Consider the following 25,855-nt stretch of genomic DNA (forward strand, 5'->3'; position numbering starts at 1 on the left):
AACGATAACTTCATTGTGCGTGGGCGGGTGCTTGTGTAAACATGTCAACAAATGTGAATAATTATGTGTAAGTTTGTGTGTGTGTATATATATACCTCTCTGTATCTGCGTGTAACATATTAGTTGCGTATTGTCTTGTGTGTGGCAAAATTACTTATCTAACAATGTGTCTCTTTCACACGGTCATTTCTATCCCAAGAAGGGGGGGTGCAGTTGGTGACTTTATAAAATCACTGCCGTTTATTGGTGGTAGTTTCATGACGGTCAGGGCAGCTGCAAATTGTTCGGGAGACATTGCAATAGAACGGATTAAGAAGAATCAACTAGATACTGATTTCATTACACGACGAAAGGTTAACTGTGTGAAAGCTATAACTTTCTGATTTGTCGAAAAATTTAGTGATTTTGTTATCAAGCATGCGTTGAATTTGCATTTGCGTCAGTACAGGTCACTGGGCGCCCGGTATTCCTTGCAGGTGGAGTGTAAGATTGACTTTTGCCCCATATGGAAGCAGCGCTTTTGACGTGCAAGGACTCAATCTTTTTTTTATATATATTTCAGGGTGAAATGTGTCAATCTTATTACACAGAGCATCTATGTCCTCATGCAAATTTAGTTAGGATTGTTATTTTCTGTTTCATAGCCACTGATTTGATTAGCAATGTCGTCTTCGATGCTGAATATACCATAGAAGATGTACTTCTCTGAAAAAAAAATACCAGCCAGGTGTGACATGTGTGATTTCTAAAAAAATCCCAAATTTCACCAAAAGTGTGCGCCAGATCGCTGAATTTCAGGTCTGAAAATGCCAAATTTTCCTCGTTTGGGAGGGGGGTCCCCCTCCCACACCCTCACCCCGCTAGGCCGCTCCGCTCCCTCGCACAGATATTCAAACTCCAAGTTCCTCCCCTACCCCCCCCCCCATCATTAAAACGGAACGATGCCCCTGGGATGATTGCTTTACTGACTTAAATCAAGAAAATTGAAGAATACAATTAATAGCTACATGAAAATATCTACTACGTTATTCAAGAAATGGATATCCTTATTAGCATTTCATTGAATTTGTTTGGGCATTATTCAGGGCTGCGCTACGTTTTTGAAAGGGGGGTGACAAAATCGCCTGTCAGTCAAGAAGAAAGAACATCAAAAGACAAGAGAAACAGCAACAAAAAAGTCTTCATACTTTTAAGGTCTGATTTTCCGCCGAAAGTCGGCTGACAAGAAAAAAAAAACAAACAAAGAAACAAAAACAAGAACAAAAAGTCTTCATATTTTTGCTGCCACTTCCCTCCCACTTTGCATGGAAAAGAGTGGGGACATTTATGATCCCTGTCGGGGGGGGGGGGTGTGTGTGGGGGGGGGGGCAAGCTTCCCCCCCCCCCCCCCCCCGGGCTGCACCGGTCTGGTTATGGGCTTGTAATCGTGGTGATGGTGACTATCGCCAATCATCCCCCCACTCCTCAGTACGGATTTACGCCGTTGGCGATGACCATTAACATTTGTGTTAAGTATGAAAGTATGTTTCGTTGGGGGGGGGGGTTCAATAAAGAGACATAGTTGTATTAATTTTGTATTCTTACTTCGTATTACCGTCAATTATTTTATAATTTCATTTAGAAAGTGAAAGTATGAAATAAATTGAAATAAAAATGACCAATTAATGAGTGAGGGGCAGGGTGTCATCTTTCTTAGTCCGAAAAGTTAAGTTTTAGTTTAGTTGAGTTTAGTTTAGTTTAGTTTAGTTTAGTTTAGTTTAGTTTCCATCTTAGAAGATGGATGGATAGCCCATATTCAGCTGCAATAGCTGGTCATCCATGGGGTCCACTTGATGCTTGGGGTCCACTTCACTGTGTTAAACATCCTGCTCTTTGCGATGAATGAATGAAGTGGAATCATTTACGTGCATGAGTTGTGACTCTCTCACACACGGGACCTCTATTTTATGTCCTATCCGAGGGACAGCTAGAGTGTTTTGCCTCTTACTACCGAGAACCGAGGCCCTTTGGATCGTGAGGCAGACGCGCTACCGACTAAGCTAACTCACTGCTAAAGTATGGGAGATCGCGCCGGCATTGCACGACGAATAAAGTGATTATGATGATGATGATCCACAGCATTTGTATGGCGCCATATATCTGTTATAGAAACATTCAAAGGCGCAGACTCCTCCAAGACAGTTAGCAATTGAATGCCCAGTGAAAATGTGAGTTTTGAGTGAGGTTTTGAAGTGATCCAGTTTGTCAATTTCACGGAGAAATGATGAGAGGGAGTTCCATAGGCGAGGAGAGATAGAGGAAAACGCCCGGTCTCCGTATCCCTTGAGATGTGTGATGGGCACCTGGAGAGTAAGGCCAGATGAACGACGGCAAGGGCGAGGCTGCCATCGTTCGATTAGAGAAGACAGGCATCCTGGGGCCAGACCATGAATGGCCTTAAAAGTGAGCAGTAAGATCTTGAAATCAATTCTGTTCTTGATGGGAAGCCAATGCAGCTCAGCCACGACAGTGGTGATGTGATCATACTTCCTCAGCCCGGTGAGCAAGCGTGCTGCTGCATTCTGTACTGCTTCAAGTCTGTTCAAGGTTGCAGATGGAAGGCCAGCTAGAATACTGTTACAAAAATCCAGTCTTGATGTTATGAGTGAATGGATGATGCTTTCTGCTGCCGTCCTTGTAAGCAGAGGTCTAATAGCTGCGATGCTACGAAGCTGGAAGTAAGCAGTCTGGCATACCTGCGAAACATGCCTATCCATCCTCATAGACTGGTCAAAGTAGACCCCAAGGTTACGGACGCTATCTGCAGGAGAGACGGACACATCGCCGACCTGAAAATCCATGGAGACAATCTTGTTTCTCATTTGTGGAGAATAAATGATGAGGTATTCAGTCTTGTCGTCACTGAGCTTCATGAAGTTCTTCACCATCCATTGTCGGATATCTGACAGGCATTCGGTCATCCTCGTAGATTGATTCGAGTCAAATATGTATGAAATAGTCTTGACGAAAGAGTATAGAAGCGCTTGGAGTGCGCATGACCGCGTAGGGGAAATAAATTTAGATAAAAATTCCACAAAGTTCGCCCCTTCTACAATATACAAAAACTACATCTACATCCGAGTTTTGTTCCAGGTTAAGACATATATGTCGCCTTATCTCGTGTTCGTGTGCGTTTCGCGGGCGACAACAGGACTTAGGTTTAGCGTAGACTTTGCACGTATTTTATACTGATAAAAACAATGATAACCAACAGTGTTTTGCAAATTGCGCATTTCCAATCGGATTGATAAACGCGCTGTATACAGTGATGGCAAAATCGTCTCAGTGATCATGGTTATGAGGTCAACAAGAATACATATGAACTTTTATAGATTCTTTTGAAAATTGACACTGGGAGTCTGGGAGTGTTGAGTGGAGTTCCCTTACCAAGAAGGCTATTTCCATGCTGATATTCCACAAAATTGAGACTTAGACTAAATGGTAATTAGTTGAAATATATATAAATAATGTACACAGCTCCCTTAAAGGATGTAATTGACAAGTGTGGCATAAGTAAAATTACATAATTATGTTGATGATACTCAGATTATCTTTCATTGTCAAAAAGCACCAATTCTGATGTAGCAGTTGGTCAGATTGATCAAAATTCAAGACTGGTCTCTGCAAAATGGTTTGAAATTGAATCTTGAGAAAACTGAAGCTGTGCATGTAAGATCTCGTAACAAGTCATCAACAACTTTGTCCGTCAATGTTTGCGATATTCCTGTGCTGCCAACTTCTAAGGCACGTGACTTTGGTGTCATTATCCAAGATGATCTTAGTATGAAAACTCACATCAATAACATATGCAAATCTGCAGCCATAGGTATACACAGGATTGGAAAATTGAGACACGTTCTCGATAAAGCAACGACAGAAAAACTGGTTCATGCGTTTATTTTTAGTCGTATGGATAATAATAATGGTTTGCTCATTGGAGTTCCAGACTCTCAGCTGAAAGGACTCCAACGGATACAAAATTCAGCCGCAAGGCTTGTAACACGCAAAAAGGAAATTTGATCATATAACTCCCATTCTTCGTAGTCTTCATTGGTTGCCCATAAGAGCTCGGCTCGTATCAGGTTTACGGTTTTGACCCTTGTATTCAAATGTTTTCATGGAAATGCCCCTGCATATCTCGGTGAACTCATCAAGCCATATCATCCTGGTCGTAATCTGCGCTCAAAATCAAAAAATCTCCTCTCTGAAATAAGTGTCAAATCTAAGACATTTGGTGATAGGGCTTTTGGAAAAATGGCACCCTCATTATGGTCTATAATGTTTGTTTTATGTTATAAGTGCTGTCTGGGGCAAATTATTTGTATAGGGCCCCATTTCTCTCTCTCTCTCTTCTTTCGATCTTTAAAATAACAACAACAACCTCATTATGGAATAATCTCCCTCTCAGTGTTAGATGCATTACAGATTTTGATAAATTCAAATCTGTGTTAAAAACTCACCTTTTTGATAATTGTTGATTATAGGTTTGAATAGAGAAATATGTGATAGATTTTGTTTTCATTAATTTTGTACACGCATAGAGACTATCTCATGGTATTATGCGTTCTAACAACTATTATTATTATTATTATTGTCATTATTATTATCATATTTAGACGAAATGACAATTTCACGAGTTGGCTTGTAAAACAGATGGAAATTAGACCTATTGCAATTAGAAGAGATGGAAATAGACCAATTGAATGTTGGACGTAGTGAAATAATAAACCAAATGGGTAGTATAGACCAACCACTTTTGACGAGCTAATTTTATGATATGCCAAGTGGTATTAAACGAAAATGGAAAAAAAAAAAAAGTAGACGAGATGGCAATCAGACCATCTGCTCACTAGACGAAAAGATGATTAGCCAAACTGGGCATCGGACCATATATATTTAGGACCAAACGGACATTATAGACAAAATTGATAGTAGAAGACATCAGACAAAATTTTACAAATTAAACAAAATTTGCAATCTCCGGTGAGCACAATATTCAGCCCTTACCTTTTATGCACCAACACCTTCGACGTGTCCACCTCCCCTGCCGACACAAAGCTGTGAACGACGCTGCATGTTTCGCAATGCTCTTTTAACCATGATCATGACCGTTGCGGGATCATGACGAAAAACATCGATCTCATGCCGAATATGCTACTGCAAATCATCCAGGTCACGTGGTGGGGGTATATGATGAAGTATCCCCAGAGGAAAAAGTCAAAGGGTGTCAAGTCAGGAGATCGTGGATGCCATTCCACCTCATGATTGAGGGCTATTATGCGTTGGTCAAATAGTTCTACCAGCCTCTCACGGACAGCTCGAAGACAGTGAGCTGGGGCACAGTCGTGTAGCCACCAAAGGTGCCGGAACACTCATCGATCCTGTCTGTCAAAGTGTTTATGTTTGTTTGTTTGTTTGTTTTTCCAGCTGGGGCATAATGTCGTTATTGATAATGTGTAAGTAAGTGTCACCATTCATGTTTCTGTTGAAGAAAAATGGCCCAATTATTTGGCCACTGCCACACAGACCAGCCCGCACACTCCATTTTTGTCTGCTCATGTTTACGTCGTAATTGAACTCCGTATCAGGGCACTTACCCCTTCTAAACACTAGTTAGTGAAAAGGTTAGAGTAAAGATTATGGTTAGGGTTGGGTTTTAGGGTCAAAGTTTGAGTTAGGGTTAGGATTTAGACTAGGGTTAGGATCAGGGGAAGAGTCCGGGGGTAATTGTCCTCGACCCTTGAACTCAGGTGGATGTCTTGCAGCCGCGTGCTCTATGGCATTGTGGGTGTTCACTTTCCCGTCCATGCTAAATGCTGTTTCGTCGCCAACAAGGATTCACAGGAAATTGGCATCGCCCTCAGTCTTGCCCAGGAGCCACCTCGAAAAGTTGAGCTACCTCTGGGAAGCCCTGAACTCTCTAGCAGTTGATGACCCTCATGCACTTTGTAAGGATACATAATAAGATCTAATCGTGCAATACGATGGAAAGTTGGCCTTACCCCTAAACCATTACGGCGTACAGTGTGGTCATTGTATCCTTGTATGGGCCTCCAGTTGTCTCCTGACATCCTCAATGTTTTCTGCATGGGCATCTCCCACTCAGTTTCGTCTGCAAGAATTACCCTTGTTTCTGTTAAGGCTTGGTATTTGCGCACATTCGCCCAGATAGTCTTTCTGGATGGAGGATCTCTGTCTGGGAGGCGCTAACAGAATGCTTCCCTTGTATCATAGTATTAAGCTACCGGTACGGTGAAACATTGTCACCACAAAATAATACCCTTTGCTCAACTTTGAGCTGCACCATGATCAGATATCATTTGCTATCTCCTGTTTCATTTTAGATTGCGCTTGTCCCAGTAGAATACTCACAACTAAGTGATGTGTATACTTACCTGACCTTGATGCAAGAGCAATGGGTTGTTACATGACAATGTAGCAAATCAATACCATTCTTTAAGAAGAATGTGGGCCTGTGCTCTCCTGACATTGCGGCTGGAAATTTTCCCATTACATGACAATGAAACAATTTCAAACAATAAGAAGAATGTAGGGTTATTATTACCTGACATTGCAAGAATTATGCATAGGCCTACCTGACATTGCAGCAGGGTAATTACCCATCAGCTGGATGAATATATAGCAATCAATGCCACTCAATGAAATGAATGTAGGAAAGGGTGTGCTAAATTATAGCCATGTTCAGACGTATTTTCTAGTCGGAGTAAAATCTTATGGCGCAGCAATTAGAATTCAAATTTATGCTTATCTTACCACGACCCTGTGTCCACACGACGGTCGTGGGAAGAAACTCCGACCAATTTACCACGGCCTTCGTGGGGATCACCGTGGAGGGTCGGTGTAACTTCCGAAAATGGTAGCACCGCGCAAGTTGACCATACCATTGTTTTGTTTTGTTTTGGGTTTTGTGGGGTTTGTTTGTTTGTTTGTTTGTTTTGTTTTTTTTTTTTTGTTTTTTTTTGTTTTTTTTAAATAGCGGCATTTACCTTTTCCATTCTTGTTGATGAGAATTTATGAGCGCTATGAGCTTCTACGTCGCGATCGACTATAGGTTAGAATTGTGCTGCACGCGCACGTGTACTCGCATTTGAATCCGGAAGTTTTACCTAGGTCGTATAATCGGTAAGGTCATAGATACTCCGAGGGCTTGTCCGCACGGGCAATATGCGACCGGCTAGTCGAGGTAGCGAGATACTCCTGAGAAAACTCAGGAGTATCTTGGTCGGAGGAAGAGGTCGTGGTAAGTTCCTCCGACCGGAGGAAGTCACCACGACCTTGTTCAGACGGGCACTACTCCGACTTTTCCTCCGAAGTTACTCCGACCAAGCTTCCTCCGACCCTTCCTCCGAAGTTACTCCGACCAAAACTGCCCTCGTCTGAACACAGCTAGAAAGAGCAGTAGACACTGCTTATGTAACAATACATTCACTTGCAAAAAAAATGAACGAGGGGATATCATTTCTGGCGTGTAAGAAAACAACAAATAAACGATAAAACAAAACAAAGAAGCTTTCAGAAAATACTAATGTTAGTTTCGTACTTTACAAACCAAACTTGGAAGAGGGTACTTTTTGTGCCCCTCACCTTCGGAGAACCCTAACTCTGTGATCCGTGATAATGTTGACGCAAGCAAGGTGTCAAATTAAAGATGATGAGTTACTTCGTATTGTGGTAAGCATTTCACAAGAGTAATTCATGTATTATTGAAAGAGCTGACTTTTGAATTTCGGTTACTTTTTTAGGAACACACTGTATAAGCCTGAGGGAAATAGAACTTTTTCAGAGAACCCGGCGTTAATAACAAAATCACGGAATCTCAGCTCTTATTCCGCGTGTGCATCATTACTGTGTACAAGGCATGGGCGTAAATCCCGGGGGGGATGGGGGATATATCCCCCCTGAAATGGAGGGGGGGATGGCCTGTGCAATCATCCTCCCCCCCCCCCCCCCCCGAATTTTGAGGGGAAAAAATGGAGGAAGCAGAAATGTGATTGTATCAATTTTGGCATATTGCATGACGTTTGTACGCCGGCCTTCAGACAGGTAACAGAGCTGAACAGTATTCTATCTTGTAGGAAAATGTATAATTTTCTCAAGCGCTCGCTCGCTTCGCTCGCTCGCGAAGAAAGTAACATCGACATACACTGTAAGGTATGGCTCAGGCGTTGACAACGTCAAATAGTATAGGTCTACATGTAAACATGCTATGACGCGAGTAACTGGGGACCATCTGCAAAATATGTACGAAAACATACAAACAAACAATAACAACAACTTTATCGCCATAATTATTGAATCCCCTCCATTTCCTGAATCATTCCTGAGAAACGACAGTGACTGATGACTCAGTCAGGATACATCTGTGGTCATACCAAGGGAAGATCAGGGACGTCGAATCTATGGGGGGCAAAGGGGCATTTGCCCCGCCCCAAAGGAAGTGTTTAGACAGACAAATCATTTATCCCCAAAGCAATTCCCGAGATGAGGACAAATCTCGAACTTTCTTAATGGAAAATTGTCCAAATATCGCCAGAACTATGCACCAGATAGTTGTATTGCAATCATGAACATGCAAAAGGTCCGCTATACAGGATAAGGGATAAACTTTGTACACTTTTGACATAGACGTATATTCCCTAATTTATCAAAGAGTGTGCAGCAGATCTTTCACTTAACAAAAGCAACCTAATATGTATAGAGGCGTCGATGGGGGGGGGGTGGTTCTCAAATAAAAGAGGGACAACAAAAGCGAAAAATATAGCTACAAACGGCAGTTTTTGGAGTGTAAAATTTTAAAATTTTAAAGCTCGCTCGCTCCGCTCGCTCGCATTCAACCGCTATGCATTTTTCTCCTGATGTTGCTGCCAGTGATTGACAGCAGGTACACCCGGTGCGCCCCCATTAATTTCCAAAGGGAAATATAGCTACAAACGACAGTCTTTAGGACTGGAAAATGTCAAAATTTTCAAGCTCACTCGCTTCGCTCGCTAGCATTTAATCAGTATGCCATTCTTCTGATGTTGCTGCCAGTAATTGCCGGCAGTTGCGCCCGGTGTGCCCCCTTAATATCCAAAGCGAAAAAATACATCCACAAACGGCAGTCTTTGGACTGTCAAATGTCAAAATTTTCAAGCTCGCTCGCTCCGCTCGCTCGCATTTAACCGCTACGCCATTCTCCTGATGTTGCTGCCAGTAATTGCCGGCAGTTGCACTCGGTGTGCCCCCTAAATTTCCAAAGCGAAAAAGTATAGCTACAAACGGCAGTTTTTGGACTGTAAAATGTCAAAATTTTCAAGCTCGCTCGCATTTAATCGCTATGCCATTCTCCTGATGTTGCTGCCAGTGATTGTGAGCAGGTGCGCCCCCTTAATTTCCAAAGCGAAAAATATAGCTACAAACGGCAGTTTGGGGACTGTAAAAATAAAAATGTCAAATTTTTGAAGCTCGCTCGCTTTGCTCGCTCGCATTTAATTATTATTCCATTCTCCTGATGTTGCTGCCAGTAACTGCCAGCAGTTTTCGCCCGGTGCGCCCCCTTCATTTCCAAAGCGAAAAATATAGCTACAAACGGCAGTTTTTGGACTGTCAAATGTCAAAATTTTGAAGCTCGCTCGCTTCGCTCGCTCGCATTTAATAATTATGCCATTCTCCTGATGTTGCTGCCAGTACTTGCCAACAGTTTTTGCCCGGTGCGCCCCCTTAATTTCCAAAGCGAAAAAATACAGCCACAAACGACAGTTTTTGGGACTGGAAAATGTCAAAATTTTCAAGCTCACTCGCTTCGCTCGCTAGCATTTAATCATTATGCCATTCTCCTGATGTTGCTGCCAGTAATTGCCGGCAGTTGCGCCCGGTGTGCCCCCTTAATTTCCAAAGCGAAAAAATACAGCCACAAACGGCAGTCTTTGGACTGTAAAATGTCAAAATTTTCAAGCTCGCTCGCTCCGCTCGCTCGCATTTAACCGCTATGCCATTCTCCTGATGTTGCTGCCAGTAATTGCCGGCAGTTGCACTCGGTGTGCCCCCTAAATTTCCAAAGCGAAAAAGTATAGCTACAAACGGCAGTGTTTAGACTGTAAAATGTCAAAATTTTCAAGCTCGCTCGCTCCGCTAGCTCGCATTTAATCGCTATGCCATTCTCCTGATGTTGCTGCCAGTGATTGTGAGCAGGAGTTTGGTGCGCCCCCCTTAATTTCCAAAGCGAAAAATATAGCTACAAACGGCAGTTTGGGGACTGTAAAATGTCAAACTTTTGAAGCTCGCTCGCTTCGCTCGCTCGCATTTAATTATTATTCCATTCTCCTGATGTTGCTGCCAGTAATTGCCAGCAGTTTTCGCCCGGTGCGCCCCCTTCATTTCCAAAGCGAAAAATATAGCTACAAACGGCAGTTTTTGGACTGTCAAATGTCAAAATTTTGAAGCTCACTCGCTTCGCTCGCTCGCATTTAATCATTATGCCATTCTCCTGATGTTGCTGCCAGTACTTGCCAACAGTTTTTGTGAGCAGGTGCGCCCCCTTAATTTCCAAAGCGAAAAAATACAGCCACAAACGACAGTTTTTGGGACTGGAAAATGTCAAAATTTTCAAGCTCATTCGCTTCGCTCGCTCGCATTTAATCATTATGCCATTCTCCTGATGTTGCTGCCAGTAATTGCCAGCAGTTTTCGCCCGGTGCGCCCCCCTTAATTTCCAAAGGGAAAAAATACTAGTACAGCCACAAAGGACATGTGGGACAGTAAAATATCAAAATTCTCAAGCTCACTTGCTTCGCTCGCTCGCATTTAATCGTTATGCCATTCTGATGTTGCTGCCCGATTGCCGGCAGTTGCGCCCGGTGTGCTCCCATAATTTCCAAAGCGAAAAAATACAGCCACAAACGGCAGTCTTTGGACTGTAAAGTGTCAAAATTTTCAAGCTCGCTCGCCCCGCTCGCTCGCATTTAACTGCTATGCCATTCTCCTGATGTTGCTGCCAGTAATTGCCAGCAGTTGCGCCTGATGCGGCACCCCTTAATTTCCAAAGCGAAAAAGTATAGCTACAAACGGCAGTTTTTAGACTGTAAAATGTTAAAATTTTCATGCTCGCTCTCTCCGCTCGCTCGCATTTAATCGCTATGCCATTCTCCTGATGTTGCTGCCAGTGATTGACAGCAGTTGCGCCTGGTGTGCCCCCCTTAATTTCCAAAGCGAAGAATATAGCTACAAACGGCAGTTTTTGGACTGAGAAAACAAAATTTTCAACGCAAAGAGATTTCACCCTAGGAGGGGGAAACCCCCCTACCATACCCTCCCCCCTCGCTTGATTCGTTCCCTCACATAACCGCTCCTCCTAAGATCAAATCCTGTCTACGCCGATGATAGGCCCCATTATTTAGTAGGCCTTCACAGTGATGTCGCACAGCAAGAGCTGAAATACCACGATTTTGTCATTCAATAATATATTGTGAATATTTCATTTTCTTATTGTTTTTTTAAAGAAAAGAAAAGAAAATTTTCACCACAAGTGAGCACTAGATCGCTGAATTTCAGGTCTGAAAATGCAAAATCTTCCTCGTGTGGGACAGGGATACCCCCCCCCCCCCATACACACCCTTCCCCCGTTCGGTCGTTCCGCTCCCTCTCACAGATATTTCAAAAAAAAAAAAGTGTTTTCATACTTTTAAGGTCTGATTTTCCGCCGAAAGTCGTCTGACAAGCAAAAAAAAAAAAAAAAAAAAAAGCAACAAGAACAAAAAGTCTTTATGTTGTTGCTGCCACTTTTCTCCCACTTTATATTTCATGCAAAAGAGTGGGGCATCCGATCCCTGTAAAGTGTGTGTGTGGGGGGGGGGAGGGGGGCACAAAGCTTCTCCCCCCCCCCCACCCCCCCCCCCCCCAAAAAAAAAAAAAAGGCTGCGCCGGTCCGGTTATGGGCTTGTAATCGTGGTGATGGTGACCATCCCCCCCCCCCCCCCACTCCTCAGTATGGATTTACGCCGTTGGTACAAGGTCTAATGAGAAGGTGTGGGAAGGGGATACCCCCTCCCGCTCAACACAGCTTTTGTGTTTTTAAAATTAAAGTAAAGCGATCTGAAGCACACCTTTTGTCGAAAATTCGGAAACTGTCATTCCTCAAAGTGCAGTAGGTCTATAGAGGAGACCAAGCAATGGGAGATGGCAAGACACCTCTCCCATATTCCAGGGAGCTTTTTTTATTTTTTAGAGCTGAAATTCGACGGTCTGGCTCACATCTTTGTTGGAATAAATGGGAATTTGTCAATCAGAGAAGTGTAGAAGTCTGTGGGAGGAAACAAAGCAGGAGGATGTGGGAGGGGATAAGTCCTGTCCCCCCCCCCCCCCTTCCCTACAAGAGGGAGATTTGGTAATCTTATGATTGCAGTTAAGCGATCTGGTGCACACATTTTCTGGCATATTTAGAAAAATGTCGATGTTCAAAGTGTAGCCATAGCCTACAGATGCATGGGGGCGGGATTGCAGGGAGAAGTCGTGGGAGAGTGCTTTCCCCGCCCTTTCCAAAAGAGGAAGTTTTTGCCTTTTTAAAGTTGAAATTGAGACATCTCGTATATGCATAATGGAATAACTTGGAAATTGTCAAAAATTGTACTAAATCTGACCTGTAGGAACTGAGCGAGGAAAGGGTTTCTCAAAAGGTCACATTCCCATTGTAGGCCTACACGAGAGAACTTTTGAGTTTGTTTGTTGTTGTTTTTTTTTGCAAGTAAAATGATAAGTCGTGTGCATTCAGAATTATTAAGAATTTTTTTCTGTACTGAGGCTATAGGGAAAGGGGCACAGAGGGGGAGGTGTGGGAGGGGTTATTCCCCCTCCCAAAGCAAGAGATATTTTTCCATTTCAGAATTGAAATTCAACGGTCTGGTGCACACTTTGAGCAGTGTTGAGTGAACTATTGGAACAATATAATCTTACTTAAAAAAAAAAAAAAAAAGTTGAAAGGGAGAGGCTTCACATGCATAAATATACATGCAATTTTCCATCTTTTTTTTTTTCGCCTTCCAAATCCCAGGTCCAAATCTAGGGAGGCGATCGCTCCCTCCCCCTCCCTCCCCCTTGGCTACGCCGGGGACAACTTCCTCCCACAAGACAGAGATTTGGCATTTTTAGAATTGAAATAAAACGGTCTGATGCACACTTTTTGTTAAAAATATTCGGAAATTTGTCAATTTCAAATGTATTAAGTCTATAGAGGGAGCCGAGGAAGGGGATGGTGGGGGCGGGTATCCCCCTCCCATTCGAGGGAACTTTTGCATATTTAGAATTGAAATTCAGCAACCTGGCGCATCTTTTTGACGGAATATTTAGGAAAAATGTCAATCCACAAAAGTTAGACAATCATTCATAATCTGATATGTATACCCAAACCCTTCCAACACGAGGGAGCTTTTGCATTAACTTTGTAGAATTGAAATGAAAACATGTCTTTGGTTGCAAATTTGGGAAATTATCAATCATGGGGATATCACCCTCCCACAAGAGTGATTTTTTTTTTTTTTTTTTTTTTTTTTTGCATTTAGCGAGTGACAGATCTAGTGCACACTTTTTGATGAAATATTTGGCATTTATTTGTCAGATATTGTGCTAAGTCTATGGAAAGGGACAGAGTGGGGGAAGGTGTGGGAGGGGATATCCCTTCCAACGGGAGGGAACTTTGATATCTTTATCAGTGCAATTCAACAATCTGATGCACACTTTTGTTTGAATATTTGGACAAATTTCCATCAAAAAAGTCGGAAATTTTTTTCTCATCTCGGGAGTATTTTGGGGGAATGATTAAATCTGCCCCGTCAACATTTAGATGTATCCTGACTATGTCATCATCGTTTGCGGAATCTTTCCGGAAATGAGGGGAGGGGTGTACGTGTAGATCAGTGCGTGCACGGAGGACGGGGGCAAATTCTGGATTTTTTTTTTTGGGGGGGGGATTTATAGCAAGTTGTATAACAATAAATATCATTCATGTTTTCGTAATACTCAGGTGACAGCATGAATCAAAAGATGATTTGAAATAATTAGTATTGGTTTGCATGCAATATCAATGTCACGTTCTCATATAGACTCATTTAGGATCCTAAATTTCCTTTGTGTCATGAGATATATTTAATGTCTCGATGTGCTGAATTCAAAAATATACATGTTACTTTTCATTGGTCTTTGAATGTATGTTACAAATACAACAGTGTATAATTTGTGTGAAAAACTTGATAAATGACATGAAACTAATAGAAATAAAATGAAATGAATCATTGCAGTCTGATGTGATTTGATCTAATTAAAGAAATGCTAGGAGAATGAGCACTTTAAGAGTGGTATTTTATGGTATCGTTTCAGGTTTACGTAACCATTTTTGGGAACATTCACTGTAACTTACAATAAAGATAACTTCATTGAAGAAAAAAAAAGTAAAACGAAAGGTTCAGTATAACTCCTGCAACACTGGCTACGTTACAGCCAATGGATTTTGCGGTGCTAATCTCTTGCTATGACACCCTACGACGCTGTGCGCATGCCCGGTTGAGATCTTCGTCATATTAGAAGGGCATCGTGTGCACCAGTTTCCTGGACTATTTGCGATTGTTTCTATACACTGAACAAGCATCAAACTGTATGTATTCCACTCGAAAACATTGGCGTTATATACGTGCGTTTGGTTAAATCACCGCCCCATCTAAAACGCACAATAAGCCTTCTCGTCATGAGGTAAGATTGTTCGTCTTACTTATTGATTTGAAAACGATTGAGGGAAAAGGTTTTTTTTTTTTTCAAAGATCAACTAGATAGTAAATTTCTGTGCTGGATATTTCCTATGCATTCTGGTGGTGTTAGACTGACCTGCTGACACGGGTGGCAGCCTCCACAGTAAGTACAGGACTGCGGTCCCGGAACTCAAACAGACAACGAACCAGACTTCCAAAACTTTTAAAGCTTCTCTGTTCACGCTTTAAAGACTGAAATTCCCTTCAAAACAATAGTTTGGCTATCAGGATATCACACACAAGTCCTTCCCTATTTTTCTCTAGCTTGTTTCAAGACTTTTTGGACATACTCTTGCCTACAAGTGACTTCAGGACTCTTACTAGGTTCCAGGACAAGCCATGTCTATTCACAGACTGGAAGAGATATCTGAGTGATAATACTCGTTCATGTGGCTACCAAACTCGCAAGCAGGTGAGTCACTCTTCCTGTTTTGAAATCTTTCAAATCTAGCATTCAGTAGTGATATCAGTCATAATCCTTGCTTGGTTTTTTTACTGTTTTCCTTTCTTATTTATTGTAATGTATGGAAACGAAAGTATCGCCAACAGAAGCACTGTTACACATTATCGTTTCTGATGAAATAACCATAGCAAGAAAGCCTTCTTTACAATTAATGGCTATTGCGCAGAAAGAAAAAAAAAAATCTCAACAAGGACAAAACCCCTTTTATTGCAAGTGACAGTGGATTCCCGATGATCGAATACTCAAATACTTGTGGGACTGCAACAGATCGTGAGAAATGTTATGCCTATTTCGTATAGTCATTTGTGGCAAAAGTTTTTCTTGTTCAAAGTATGCGTTTGGGATAATCTTTTTACGTCATAAAAAGATAACAAGCTGTTGTACTGTAATAATCGTAATTAATTTGTGTTTGTTTCTTTGCTTTTGTGAACACAGAGTGCAAATAAATTAAAGTCAATCAATCAATAAATCCCCTTACAATCATGATGTGAGTATAAGCAATCAATGAGTGATGTCGGTGAGCCTAATTATATTCATGCATTATGCCTTGCCTCTTCTCGTTAACTTTGTGACTATACTCTCTTCTACCACTGCATGCTATTTGTAAATTCAGCTGAGCCGATCAATGAGGAAGGAAATGGCGGAAGTCAATTACCTTTTGTGCTTGTTTTTTTTAGTGACTAGTAAACATCGCAACCCTGCATTTTATGTGGCTGCAAAATGCATAATAGATAGACTGCATACTTTCATTCCTACAATCTTTCTGTAAATCTCCTCAACTGGGTAAATTCATTCGTGAAACGATCTTTACATAGTGGTCTATGTCTTTGCCATTAGTCCATGGGATATTTCCGTTCGAAAAACAACAGACCAACGTCAAGAAACATTTCAGCATGACTGTTTTTTCTTAGCGAAAATTACAATATATACTTTCAAATTTATTACACTGCTGTGCTTTTTCGGGTTCCTTAAGGCGCCTTTTATATGAGCCTACATTAATCGTCATATTCATTGACAAATATAATCAGTGTTGTGGGAAGTACTTGTCATGACTTGTTAGTTGTATAACCTTGTATGAGGTTTACAAAGAGTATTCTGTCGAGTAAATTACTGGCATTGTGCATCAGCTTCCTGGATAGAGAAATTGTTAAGTGCCAAGAAATCGCTCTCTTAATAGTATATAGGAATTTATGGTATTATGTAAAGAGGTGAGGATTAAGACATTGTGGGTTGTTCTTTCTGACAGCCTAGAAGATCGTATCAATGCTTTTCACCTGAGCACTTATTGGTATGATTTTAAACATCCATTATCACCGAGCGACAGGTGCAATCTTAAACTTGAGTGAGAACTCGTTTTGATACAAAAGTGCGCCGTGATAAGTTATTATCTTTATATACCTTGTTGTCCTCAAGGTCAAAAGTATTGTTTGTTTTTATATGTCTTGTGTCTGTTAGGAATATTTTCGGCAATTTGTCGAGATTGGCGGTAGCAGCAAGCCTGAGGCCACAGCGGACTCAGACGGTAATCTTTTATACACAAAGGTAGGACATCATGGACAACCTTGGGCATTGTTCATGCACTACACAATCTTCACAGATAATCGCCAGTAAATATAAGGGTTATGTTATCATTATCGTACATAAACCTGACAGGTTAATAATGCTTAAAGATCTCCGGTCATTGCCTTGTAGATGTTAGCTCCCTTTTCCTTGTTTTCGCTGTTGTTGTTGTTGTTGTTGTTGTTGTTGTTGGGGTTGAGGATTTTTTGCCTGTGGTTCTAATACATGAGAGAGATGATTTGATTACAATAATGTATAAAATACGTTGTTATATGGTGCGTTTACATGTTCCTGGCTCCCACAGCAGCCCCGTTTGCCTGAAACGTAATACAATGTAGTGCGCAGTGGGATGGAGGGATATTCTCCTGCTTTTTCCCCTGCATATTTTAGTCTTGATCGTTCCAGTCTTGCTCCAGTGAACGCGTAGTCGGCAAACGCCATTCTCATCACGGCGTCAGATCAGGCTAGACTACACACATTTCCCTTTGTATCCCACAAAGTGCCTCCAAGTTTTGTCTATTTACGTGCTGTTGCATTTTCTTTCTTTTTTCTTTTCTTTTCTTTTTTTTTTCTTTTGCATTGCCTTGGCAGATTTGTTGACAGTTGAAAAATCTGACAAGGCATGCATCCGCAGCAATCAAAGGCGGTGATTTTACCCAGTCGGTAGCGCGTCTGCCCCCAGATCCAAAGGACCCGGGTTCGATTCCGGAGTCTAACTGAGCAATCTCTGTCTGTAATCACATCGTCCTAGTGCAGCTGAATAGGCTATGGCCGGCCAGCCTTCTTCCACGATGGAAAATGACACAAACTTCGGAATTATTATGTCCTATCAAAGGGACAGTGTTTTGCCTCTCCGCATAGAGGGGACGGTATGACTCAACCATGGAGCTGCTAGTAGTTCCTTGATTCAGCACAACATTGCTCAGTGAGACCATGGAGGAACCATAGTTCCATGGTTAGACTCGGGATCGAACTCGGGATCGAACTCGGGATCGAACCCGAGTCCATTCGATCTGGGAGGCAGCCGCGATACCGACTTAGCCAAATCACCGCCAAGGCATGTCGCTACAAACGGTGATGGTGCAACTTAAGTTCAACGTCAGAACATCGGCGACAAAATTTGATACTAAGCAAACAGCAGGCGAAGATTTTGAGCGCACTTAAACAAAAACAAAAACAAAAAATCTGCCGCGGCAATATGACTATTATAACGACAGTACAACGGAGTCCTGACTTCGTCCATCAGCTAGGATACCGAAGGGTTCGGGTTTGCCTTCTCAGGGGGTCCCTTCTGCTTGGGTAGCATGGTTGGTATGTCCGTGTATACACTGTTGTCAACTCTGCGTCTATGACAGGAATGGTGAGGTTATCCATAGAGGGACGACACATTGTCCCATAGTCAAGAGTCGTGCCTTCGGCTATACACGTTGATATCACATCGGTATTACATCGGTAGTGCATCGGTAGTACAACGGCAGCGCAACGATGTCACTCTGTTGAAATTTGGGTCGACGGTTGCATCTCAGTAGAACAACAACGGCTAATCGGTAACAATAAGATAAAAAGTGCATGGTACAGCACATCAGCTATTACATCAGCAGGACAACAGTAGCACAACGGTATCACAATAGGAAAGCCGGTACTAGTTGCTACGGCCAATTTTCCGTCTTTGTTGATATTATTTTTTTTTTTTTTTTGTTCTCTGGTTTAGTACGGAATACTACTTGTGAGCGACAATCGGAAGTGTGTGACAGAGCCTTTACAAAAATCAGAGGGATAAACAAGTCTATATACCAAGGAAATACAAAAAGAGATGGAAAATCAGTTCATATTGTCGTTTACTGTTGGCATGGTAAACCACCTCACACCAGAACACATTCTCTACATTCTCTGCTTGAAATACTATAGGTCTGGTAATGCATATAGAATCTATAGATGTTTGGTTGAGACAGAGTGAGTTAACCTGACAATGGATGTACTGTCCCTGATGAGCCTTCTTGCGTCCGACTCAAAAACTGACTCAATATGAAATTTAACACTGCAATTTGACATTAGATTATGATGTTTCGGAGAAGTACCATTAAGTGTATATCCAGGCCTGGTATATCAGATCATTATGTCTTACGATAGATTTCGTGTTTGATCCACAGGTTCATGCGGAAGTGTGGAAAAACAAAGCATGCAAGAAAAAGTCTTGTAAAATCGATGAGTTGGAAAGGGCGAAGCAGTTTCTCAGAGGACGCAGACGAGAGCGGAACATAGTGAAAGAGTCCCATGCGGAAGGAGCCATACAGTATTGCGAACTCTTCGCTGTAAGACGACAGATAACAAAACTAAGGCACCAGCTCCGTGAGGAGAGGAAGAGGACTGGTAGTGTTAAAAGGAAATGGGAAAGGGAGTTTCACAGGGCAAACCGGATAACAAACGAGAAGGTATTATATCACTTGATCTAATTCTTTTAGCGTTCTTTCCTGGATTGTTAGGGATAAAGGAATAGATCCCTTAAAATTACATCTTTGACACGATTGCCAGAGACAGGAATGTAAGCCAGAATGCAGGAGAAATGCAAATTAAACATTTCTTTTTTTTATTATTCCAATCTAAATCTTGGTAATCGGCGACTCGGTCTAACCACCCTTAAATTGCAATACCTGCAGTTGATCCCTATTTCATAGATTGAAAGGAACACTGTTTCTCTTTTCCTATATCTGTCTGAATCGTCTGGAAAGAAATTAAGTAAGACAATAACTGCCGGTACTGAGTGGATCGGTATAGTATGTCATTTAGGTCGTTTGTTCCATAATTGTGTATGTGTAAGTGTGTGCGAGTGTGTTGTTTTTTTCTAACATTGTATAGTCATTTCTTAGATTAGATTTATACAAACACAATATCCATTTTCTTGATATTCAATAGGACTTGAGGCAAGATAAATACATTTGTCCATTGCAAGGAACAATGACTTATTCAAAAGATTGTCCACTAAGTTATGTCATTTAAAAGGGAGATATGAAAGATTATGCAGTGTCCCTTTTTCCTATTTTTTTTTTTAATCTTTGTCATCATCTCGACGTCAAAGAAGTGTTGTACCTCGATCACACTCTTGTTTGGCAATATTGAGCATAAGCTTAGGAAATGTTTTTGGAGTTTAGAAAGACCTTTAACTCGGGACAGGATGTATAGTCCATCAGAAGTGCAGCAAATGTGGTGTAATCACACAAATGGGGACTCCCTTGGTATAGACGTGATTTTTCGATCAACATGAAGGCAATGATACTACACTACTCACCAAGAAAATCTCCTAAAGGTAATATTTAAAGTGCATTACTTTAAAAAAAGCAAGGATGTCAGACATGGGGAATATCCAATGATGCTTATAATATTTGCTTGTGTATTCAACTAAATGGACCTGCATAACTCTTATCACTTGGCAAGTCAAAAGAGATTTTTTGGGGGGAGGCTAGATCAAGATCATGATAGTATTAATCCAGTCTCGACGGGTAAGAAGGATTTCTGACACATTCCTCTGAACCGTGTGATTACAGATGTAATTCTGTGATCTAGAACTGCCGGGGGGGGGGGGGGTAGTTGATGCTTCGAACATGCCCAAGTGCACCGATGGCCGTTTAACCATCCGTGCTTCTTCTTATCATTGTTATTAAAGGGAACCCAAACCAAAAGAGCAATGTGGATTGAGTGAAAGTAGCAACATTAGTAGAACACATCAGGGAAAGTTTGAAGAAAACCGGACAATCGATGCAAAAGTTATGAATTTTTTGGTGTTGGAAGAGGAGACGAGGAGACTACAAGAGGTTATGACGTATGTGAGGACAATAATATAAAGAAAATATAAAGAAAATTCCACAAAAATTCACTTTTCTAGCATAATGAAAGAGCACTTGACTAACCGCCTTCAGAAAGCAGGAGGAATAATCATTACCCTTAACATATGTCAGTATCAAGTTGATGGAATGTGCAATTTTCATTAAAAATTAATTTTTGTGGAATTCCCTTTATATTTTCTTTATATTGTTGTCCACACATACGTCATAACCTCTGGTAGTCTCCTCATCCAACGGTTCCAACATCAAAACTTTTAAAATTCATAACTTTTGCATCGATTGTCTGATTTTCCTCAAACTTTCACTGATGTATTCTACTTATGTTGTTGCTTTCACTCAATTCACACTTCTCTTTGGGTTTGGGTTCCCTTTAATTATTATTATTATTATCAGCATCATCATCATCATTATTCTCTTTAGAATCTACAATAAGTGCCTGTTTGCATCCGTTTAACGTCTGCTTATATTGGGAGAAAGTAACTAGCGCAGGGTATGGGTTAAAGGCTTACATATTCATCACAAGGCATGAACAGGTCATAAATCATTTATTTTCTTACTCTGTTCTTGCGTAAAATGGACTTAGGGGGCAGAAGAACGAAAAGTCGGTAGACTGTCCAACATGGTGGTTAGAATGAGGCAGATGCTAATCAGTCTGGAGGTAAGAATCAGATTTCAGCACGTCAACGTAGTGTCACATCGTGATTGCTTGAATTACTATCTCTGTAAGATAGGTATAATATCCACGAGCACATTCTACTGTTGGTGACCTTTCTACTCACCGAACATTCACCAGAAAGAATACTCTCTTTGATCAGCCAACCCTTTATAGCATAAGCGTACCACATGTGAAAGTGCTTCTTAACTTTACGTGATTTGCTTTCACATGAGTAGCTCAAAATTGAAACGAGATTCGCGAAAGCGTTAATATAGTACAACGTGCGTATCAAAGGTTATGAGAGATTGAATTGAGGGTAAATTCTCTACAGGGATCAAGCGTCCATTTCGAGACCTTGAATACTGCCACGATAAAGGCCGTAGTGTCGATCACTTTTGTACTATAAGCCTTTCTGTAATACATAAGACTTAGAAGGTCATCAACTAAGAACTTGAAGGCATATCTCTTTTTTTTTTCTATCTCGGTCTATATATCAACCTAGAACTTGAAGGATAATTAGAGTTATTAACTTCAGAGTGGTTAATATACACTTTCGAGAAAATATAAACTATTTCCCAACCAAGATTGTTGCTAAATTTTGTCAGTTTTTTGTTAAATATCACTCAGCCGCCATACCATGAACAGTGGCACAAGTACGCCGCTATGCTCGCTGTAATCATATAAATTACCATCTACTTCTTTCAATCCCAGGAGGAGAACAGAACTCTAAAGCAAGATCTTGGCCTAGCTCTTGAAGGCATTGATGAGAGAAAAGAAGACATTGAGTGAGTTCTCTGCATCCACCAACATGTTGCTTCATGCATGCAGTAATTCCTCCAGCCCCGTATAACATTGTCATATTTGCATATTTTATTCATTTCGTTTATTCACTCATTCATTTTTTCAGCAACAACAAAATATAAACGTACAAATGATATCATACTGATTGATACACATCATTATATACACTATGTGTCAAAATATAGTATCATCACAATATTGTAGGTTTACTTAATGATGTTGAAAATCTGCCTGTATGTCTGCTGTGAAGGGCATATCTCTTATTTTGTCTATCTGGGTCTATATATCAATCCTTTATCCACGTATATCTTTCTTTCAGTCTGGTTCAGTAGACAAGTATGATGACCTATGGCAATCGCTTTTTTCCTTCTCTCTCTCTCTATTTACTTTAATTTCAGTTTTTTGGAAGTCTCGTTGCACCAAGAACAGAAAATGAGAAGAAAACTCGAAAAAGAATTCAGCAGGTATTGTAACTCAGAAGATGATATTTGAATTCATTTATGTAGACACTAGAAAGAGTTCAGATTACACTTTATTTTCATCATTTCTTCATGACTTAGCAATTACCAAAATAGTTATGAACATTCAAACTACGTTGATGATCCATTGCTTGTTTTATAGATGCTTGCATCTGATGATGCCAACGTCTCGATCATGAGTTCGACTATTTTGTGTAATCTTAAAACTGGTCCTGAAAAAGCATATCAAAATAATATGCAGAATGTGCATCACACCATACGTAGTAACGGTAACATTAATGTATTTCCAATCCTTGAAAGTTGTTTGATTTTCGACGATTGATTACACTCTAGGTTCTGAACTTAAACGAAATTTAGTGAGCAGTTTATAGTGTTGATCCCCTCGACATGCGACAAAGATAGTCAGTAGATTCTCTTGAGCAAAGCGATAGAATATTTGATACGAGTGAAGCTAAGAAAAAACAGTCGTCTCCAACTGTGATTCTTTTAAGTGCTTGATCTACAAAACATTCGATCTGTTTGCTTGTGTGTTTGTTTTCATTTTTCAATCTGTACAAGATGGCAGGATAGCTCATATTCAGCTACAGTAGCTGATAGGATCTTCCATGCGGTCCTTTGTAATGTATATACTTGGGAGGACCATCCTTGAGGTGAATGAATGAATCTAACTATAAAGTTAATCCACAATTTTTCTCTGTGCAATTATCATAGGACTGGGTATCCACATGAAACGTTACTTTGATTGAAAATGACTGGGTACCGTGAATCTCAAACCCTCATTTCTTACTCTTATCTCCTATTAGTCTGTTGAAGGACACAGCTGACAGCAGTTTTCAAGACCTAAACGAGCTCCACTTTGCACTGCTTCGCAAGGCACCTCCTTGTGCTCAGGTTGACATCGCCGAAAAGTACGAACCTTTGACTGATTCAAACAGTTCTGTAATCACGCTGGGAGATGGCGCATTCGGGCGGGTGTTCGCATATCGCCAAAGATGCAGCCGTCATGGTCATGGCAAGGTGGTGGCCATGAAAATTCTCCACGCCACTGACGACGACTATAACGTCAAACGACAAGAAATTCTTCTCGAAGCTCGACTTCTGAAGCTCGTCGAGGACTCTGGAGTATTTCCACTAATGTTTGGTGTAGGTAGTCTGGAGAATGACACTGCAATCGCCATGGAATTCCTTGGTGACGAGACTACTCATGACGTGATGACGTTGGGCTCGTGGACCCGCAAAGCGAATCTGGGAGTTAGTCATGCAAAGACAGTTCTCTCTGACCTACTCTCAGCGCTTAAAGCCCTTCACACGAATGACATCCTCCATAACGACATCAAGGATGATAACGTGGTGATAAAACAATCTGATTATGACATGTACAGTGCATACCTCATCGATTTAGGGAACGCATCAACCACTTTTCTACCCGCTTCCTATGATTTCGGCGCCTTCGAGAGAGAGTGTTACGAGCAAGATCCGCTCACCGTTCACTACGCACCAGAACTGCTCTTTGACGGTGCTTGTACCACTACAGCATCGGATATCTATCAAGTTGGGCAGCTCATTTATTTCTTGGCGGAGGACATAGGTAATGCACACCTGAGGGACATTGCAGAGGAATGTCTATACAGAGAACCATTGTCTCGTGTTAAGCTTTCCCAGCTCATCGAACTGGTGTCAAAATTATGATATGAAATGGATTTGAGGAAGAAGTGTAGGTCTGAATGTTCGTTATATGTTTATTGCGTGTATGAATCTCATGTTTTCAGTATGTACCTTTATCCTGTTCAGTGTTTCAAAAGGTCAACAGTGTTAAACTAGCTTCATTTTTGCTGTTTTGTAATCACTTCCTCCAACGATAGATTGACAGTTATTATGGCTTGCGCTAAACCATGTGCTCATGAGTTATAGAACTTTCAGAGTATGTGATCTTTGATGTTCACTGGAGTAATCAATGATTTCGTGCTAAAATTTTGAGCCCTTGGTATAGCTTAACAAATATTCATTGCGGGAAGAAAACTAACTTCTTAAGAACAAGGAAAGCGATACAAGATGTTTGTCAGAAAACCTCGGTAAGAGGACTTGTGGTTAGGGCATCATGATTATCGCTTGTGACTATACAAAAATTTAATGTAGGCCTACTCGACAATGTAAATTATAGCAAAACTTTACATTAACTTTGGACATCTCTTTACTAAAGGCAAATTTTAAGTGGCTTTGAACAATCATGCACGTATTTGAGCCAAATAAACTCTGTCAAAAAAGAATAAAATATCAGAAAAGTGAGTATATCAGTCGACTTTTGCCGAGGCGTCTAACACATAAAAAAAAACTGTTTACGATCTGAACTGTAGAATGATAAGGTTCTTCAGCTGATATAATCACAATTCATCAATTTAGACAAGAACTGAAACTGTTTAAGCCACATAGAGAATCACAACGCAGAAAAAGCATGGAGACTTTCGTGTATGAAACCTGAATTGAAGTGTAAAATACATACGGTCTTTCAATGCGATATTAAATACATGTATTGCTTGACCTCATCGGGATCTTGTGCGTGGATGTGAAAGACATTATAATCGATGTTCACCATAATATTCATGATTGTATTGTATGTTTGGGGGAGGAAAGAACTGTGTTCAACATAAGATCTTGTGTGTGCATGTCTTTGAAAGGCTACTATAAGAACTATATTCATCATAGAATTTTGAGTGTGTTTGTAGGAGGCCTTAGGCATTAATACATTCCAGGTGAATTTTATTTCATCTAGCTGATAAATTGCAAATGATCGACAAACAATTAATATATACTATATATATATATATATATATATATATATACATATACGTGTATATCAATTGCAACAAAACAACTCAGCGCAATCAAAAATAAAAAGTTTGAATAAATTCGCAATACCCACTGATATAAGGGATCAGAACCACCACCATCAGCGGAAGATTGCTATTGTATGGCGGATATGGATGCCTGTCTAGCAATCAGTAGATAGTGGGTTCGAATCCCACCAGGAGTACGTATGCTCATTACGTTTTGATCATTGCTATCTATTGCTTAACATGCACACTCACTCTGAACAATCGATGTTTGATTACGTCGCTGAAAGTCAATTTGTCAATCAGTTGCATTAAAAACAATTCGAATCATTAATTTGAATATAATATGCAGCATACCCACTGTTATTATAAGGGATCAATGGTTATCTGGCGGAA

At 40.8% G+C, this 25,855-nt stretch overlaps 2 protein-coding genes across 2 annotated transcripts; one reads left to right on the top strand and one right to left on the bottom strand.

Moving 5' to 3' along the window:
- Positions 1 to 264: 264 nt before the first annotated feature.
- LOC140241900 (uncharacterized) lies at positions 265 to 2,960 on the bottom strand. Its single transcript, XM_072321649.1, has 2 exons — positions 2,343 to 2,960; positions 265 to 273 (listed from the first exon to the last, which is right to left on the bottom strand). The coding sequence occupies exons 1-2, from the start codon at positions 2,958 to 2,960 to the stop codon at positions 265 to 267; spliced, it is 627 nt and encodes a 208-aa protein (XP_072177750.1).
- An 11,810-nt stretch (positions 2,961 to 14,770) lies between these two features.
- Positions 14,771 to 24,339, top strand: LOC140241903 (uncharacterized). The gene is made up of 8 exons (XM_072321651.1): positions 14,771 to 14,775; positions 15,135 to 15,243; positions 16,750 to 16,836; positions 19,005 to 19,286; positions 21,277 to 21,351; positions 22,060 to 22,133; positions 22,548 to 22,613; positions 23,432 to 24,339. Exons 1-8 carry the CDS (start codon positions 14,771 to 14,773, stop codon positions 24,315 to 24,317), a joined length of 1,584 nt encoding a protein of 527 aa, XP_072177752.1. The 3' UTR covers positions 24,318 to 24,339.
- The last annotated feature ends 1,516 nt before the right edge of the window (positions 24,340 to 25,855 follow it).

This window comes from Diadema setosum, chromosome 18, assembly GCF_964275005.1.
Source record: "Diadema setosum chromosome 18, eeDiaSeto1, whole genome shotgun sequence".
NCBI lineage: Eukaryota > Metazoa > Echinodermata > Echinoidea > Diadematoida > Diadematidae > Diadema > Diadema setosum.

Bases quoted from the DNA above. Each gene is read 5' to 3' on its own strand.
- LOC140241900 (XM_072321649.1), bottom strand. From the start codon at position 2,960: ATGACCGAATGCCTGTCAGATATCCGACAATGGATGGTGAAGAACTTC.
- LOC140241903 (XM_072321651.1), top strand. The intron at 16,837-19,004 runs GTAGGACATCAT...TTTGATCCACAG, and splicing joins GTAATCTTTTATACACAAAG to GTTCATGCGGAAGTGTGGAA. The intron at 22,614-23,431 runs GTATTGTAACTC...ATCTCCTATTAG, and splicing joins CTCGAAAAAGAATTCAGCAG to TCTGTTGAAGGACACAGCTG.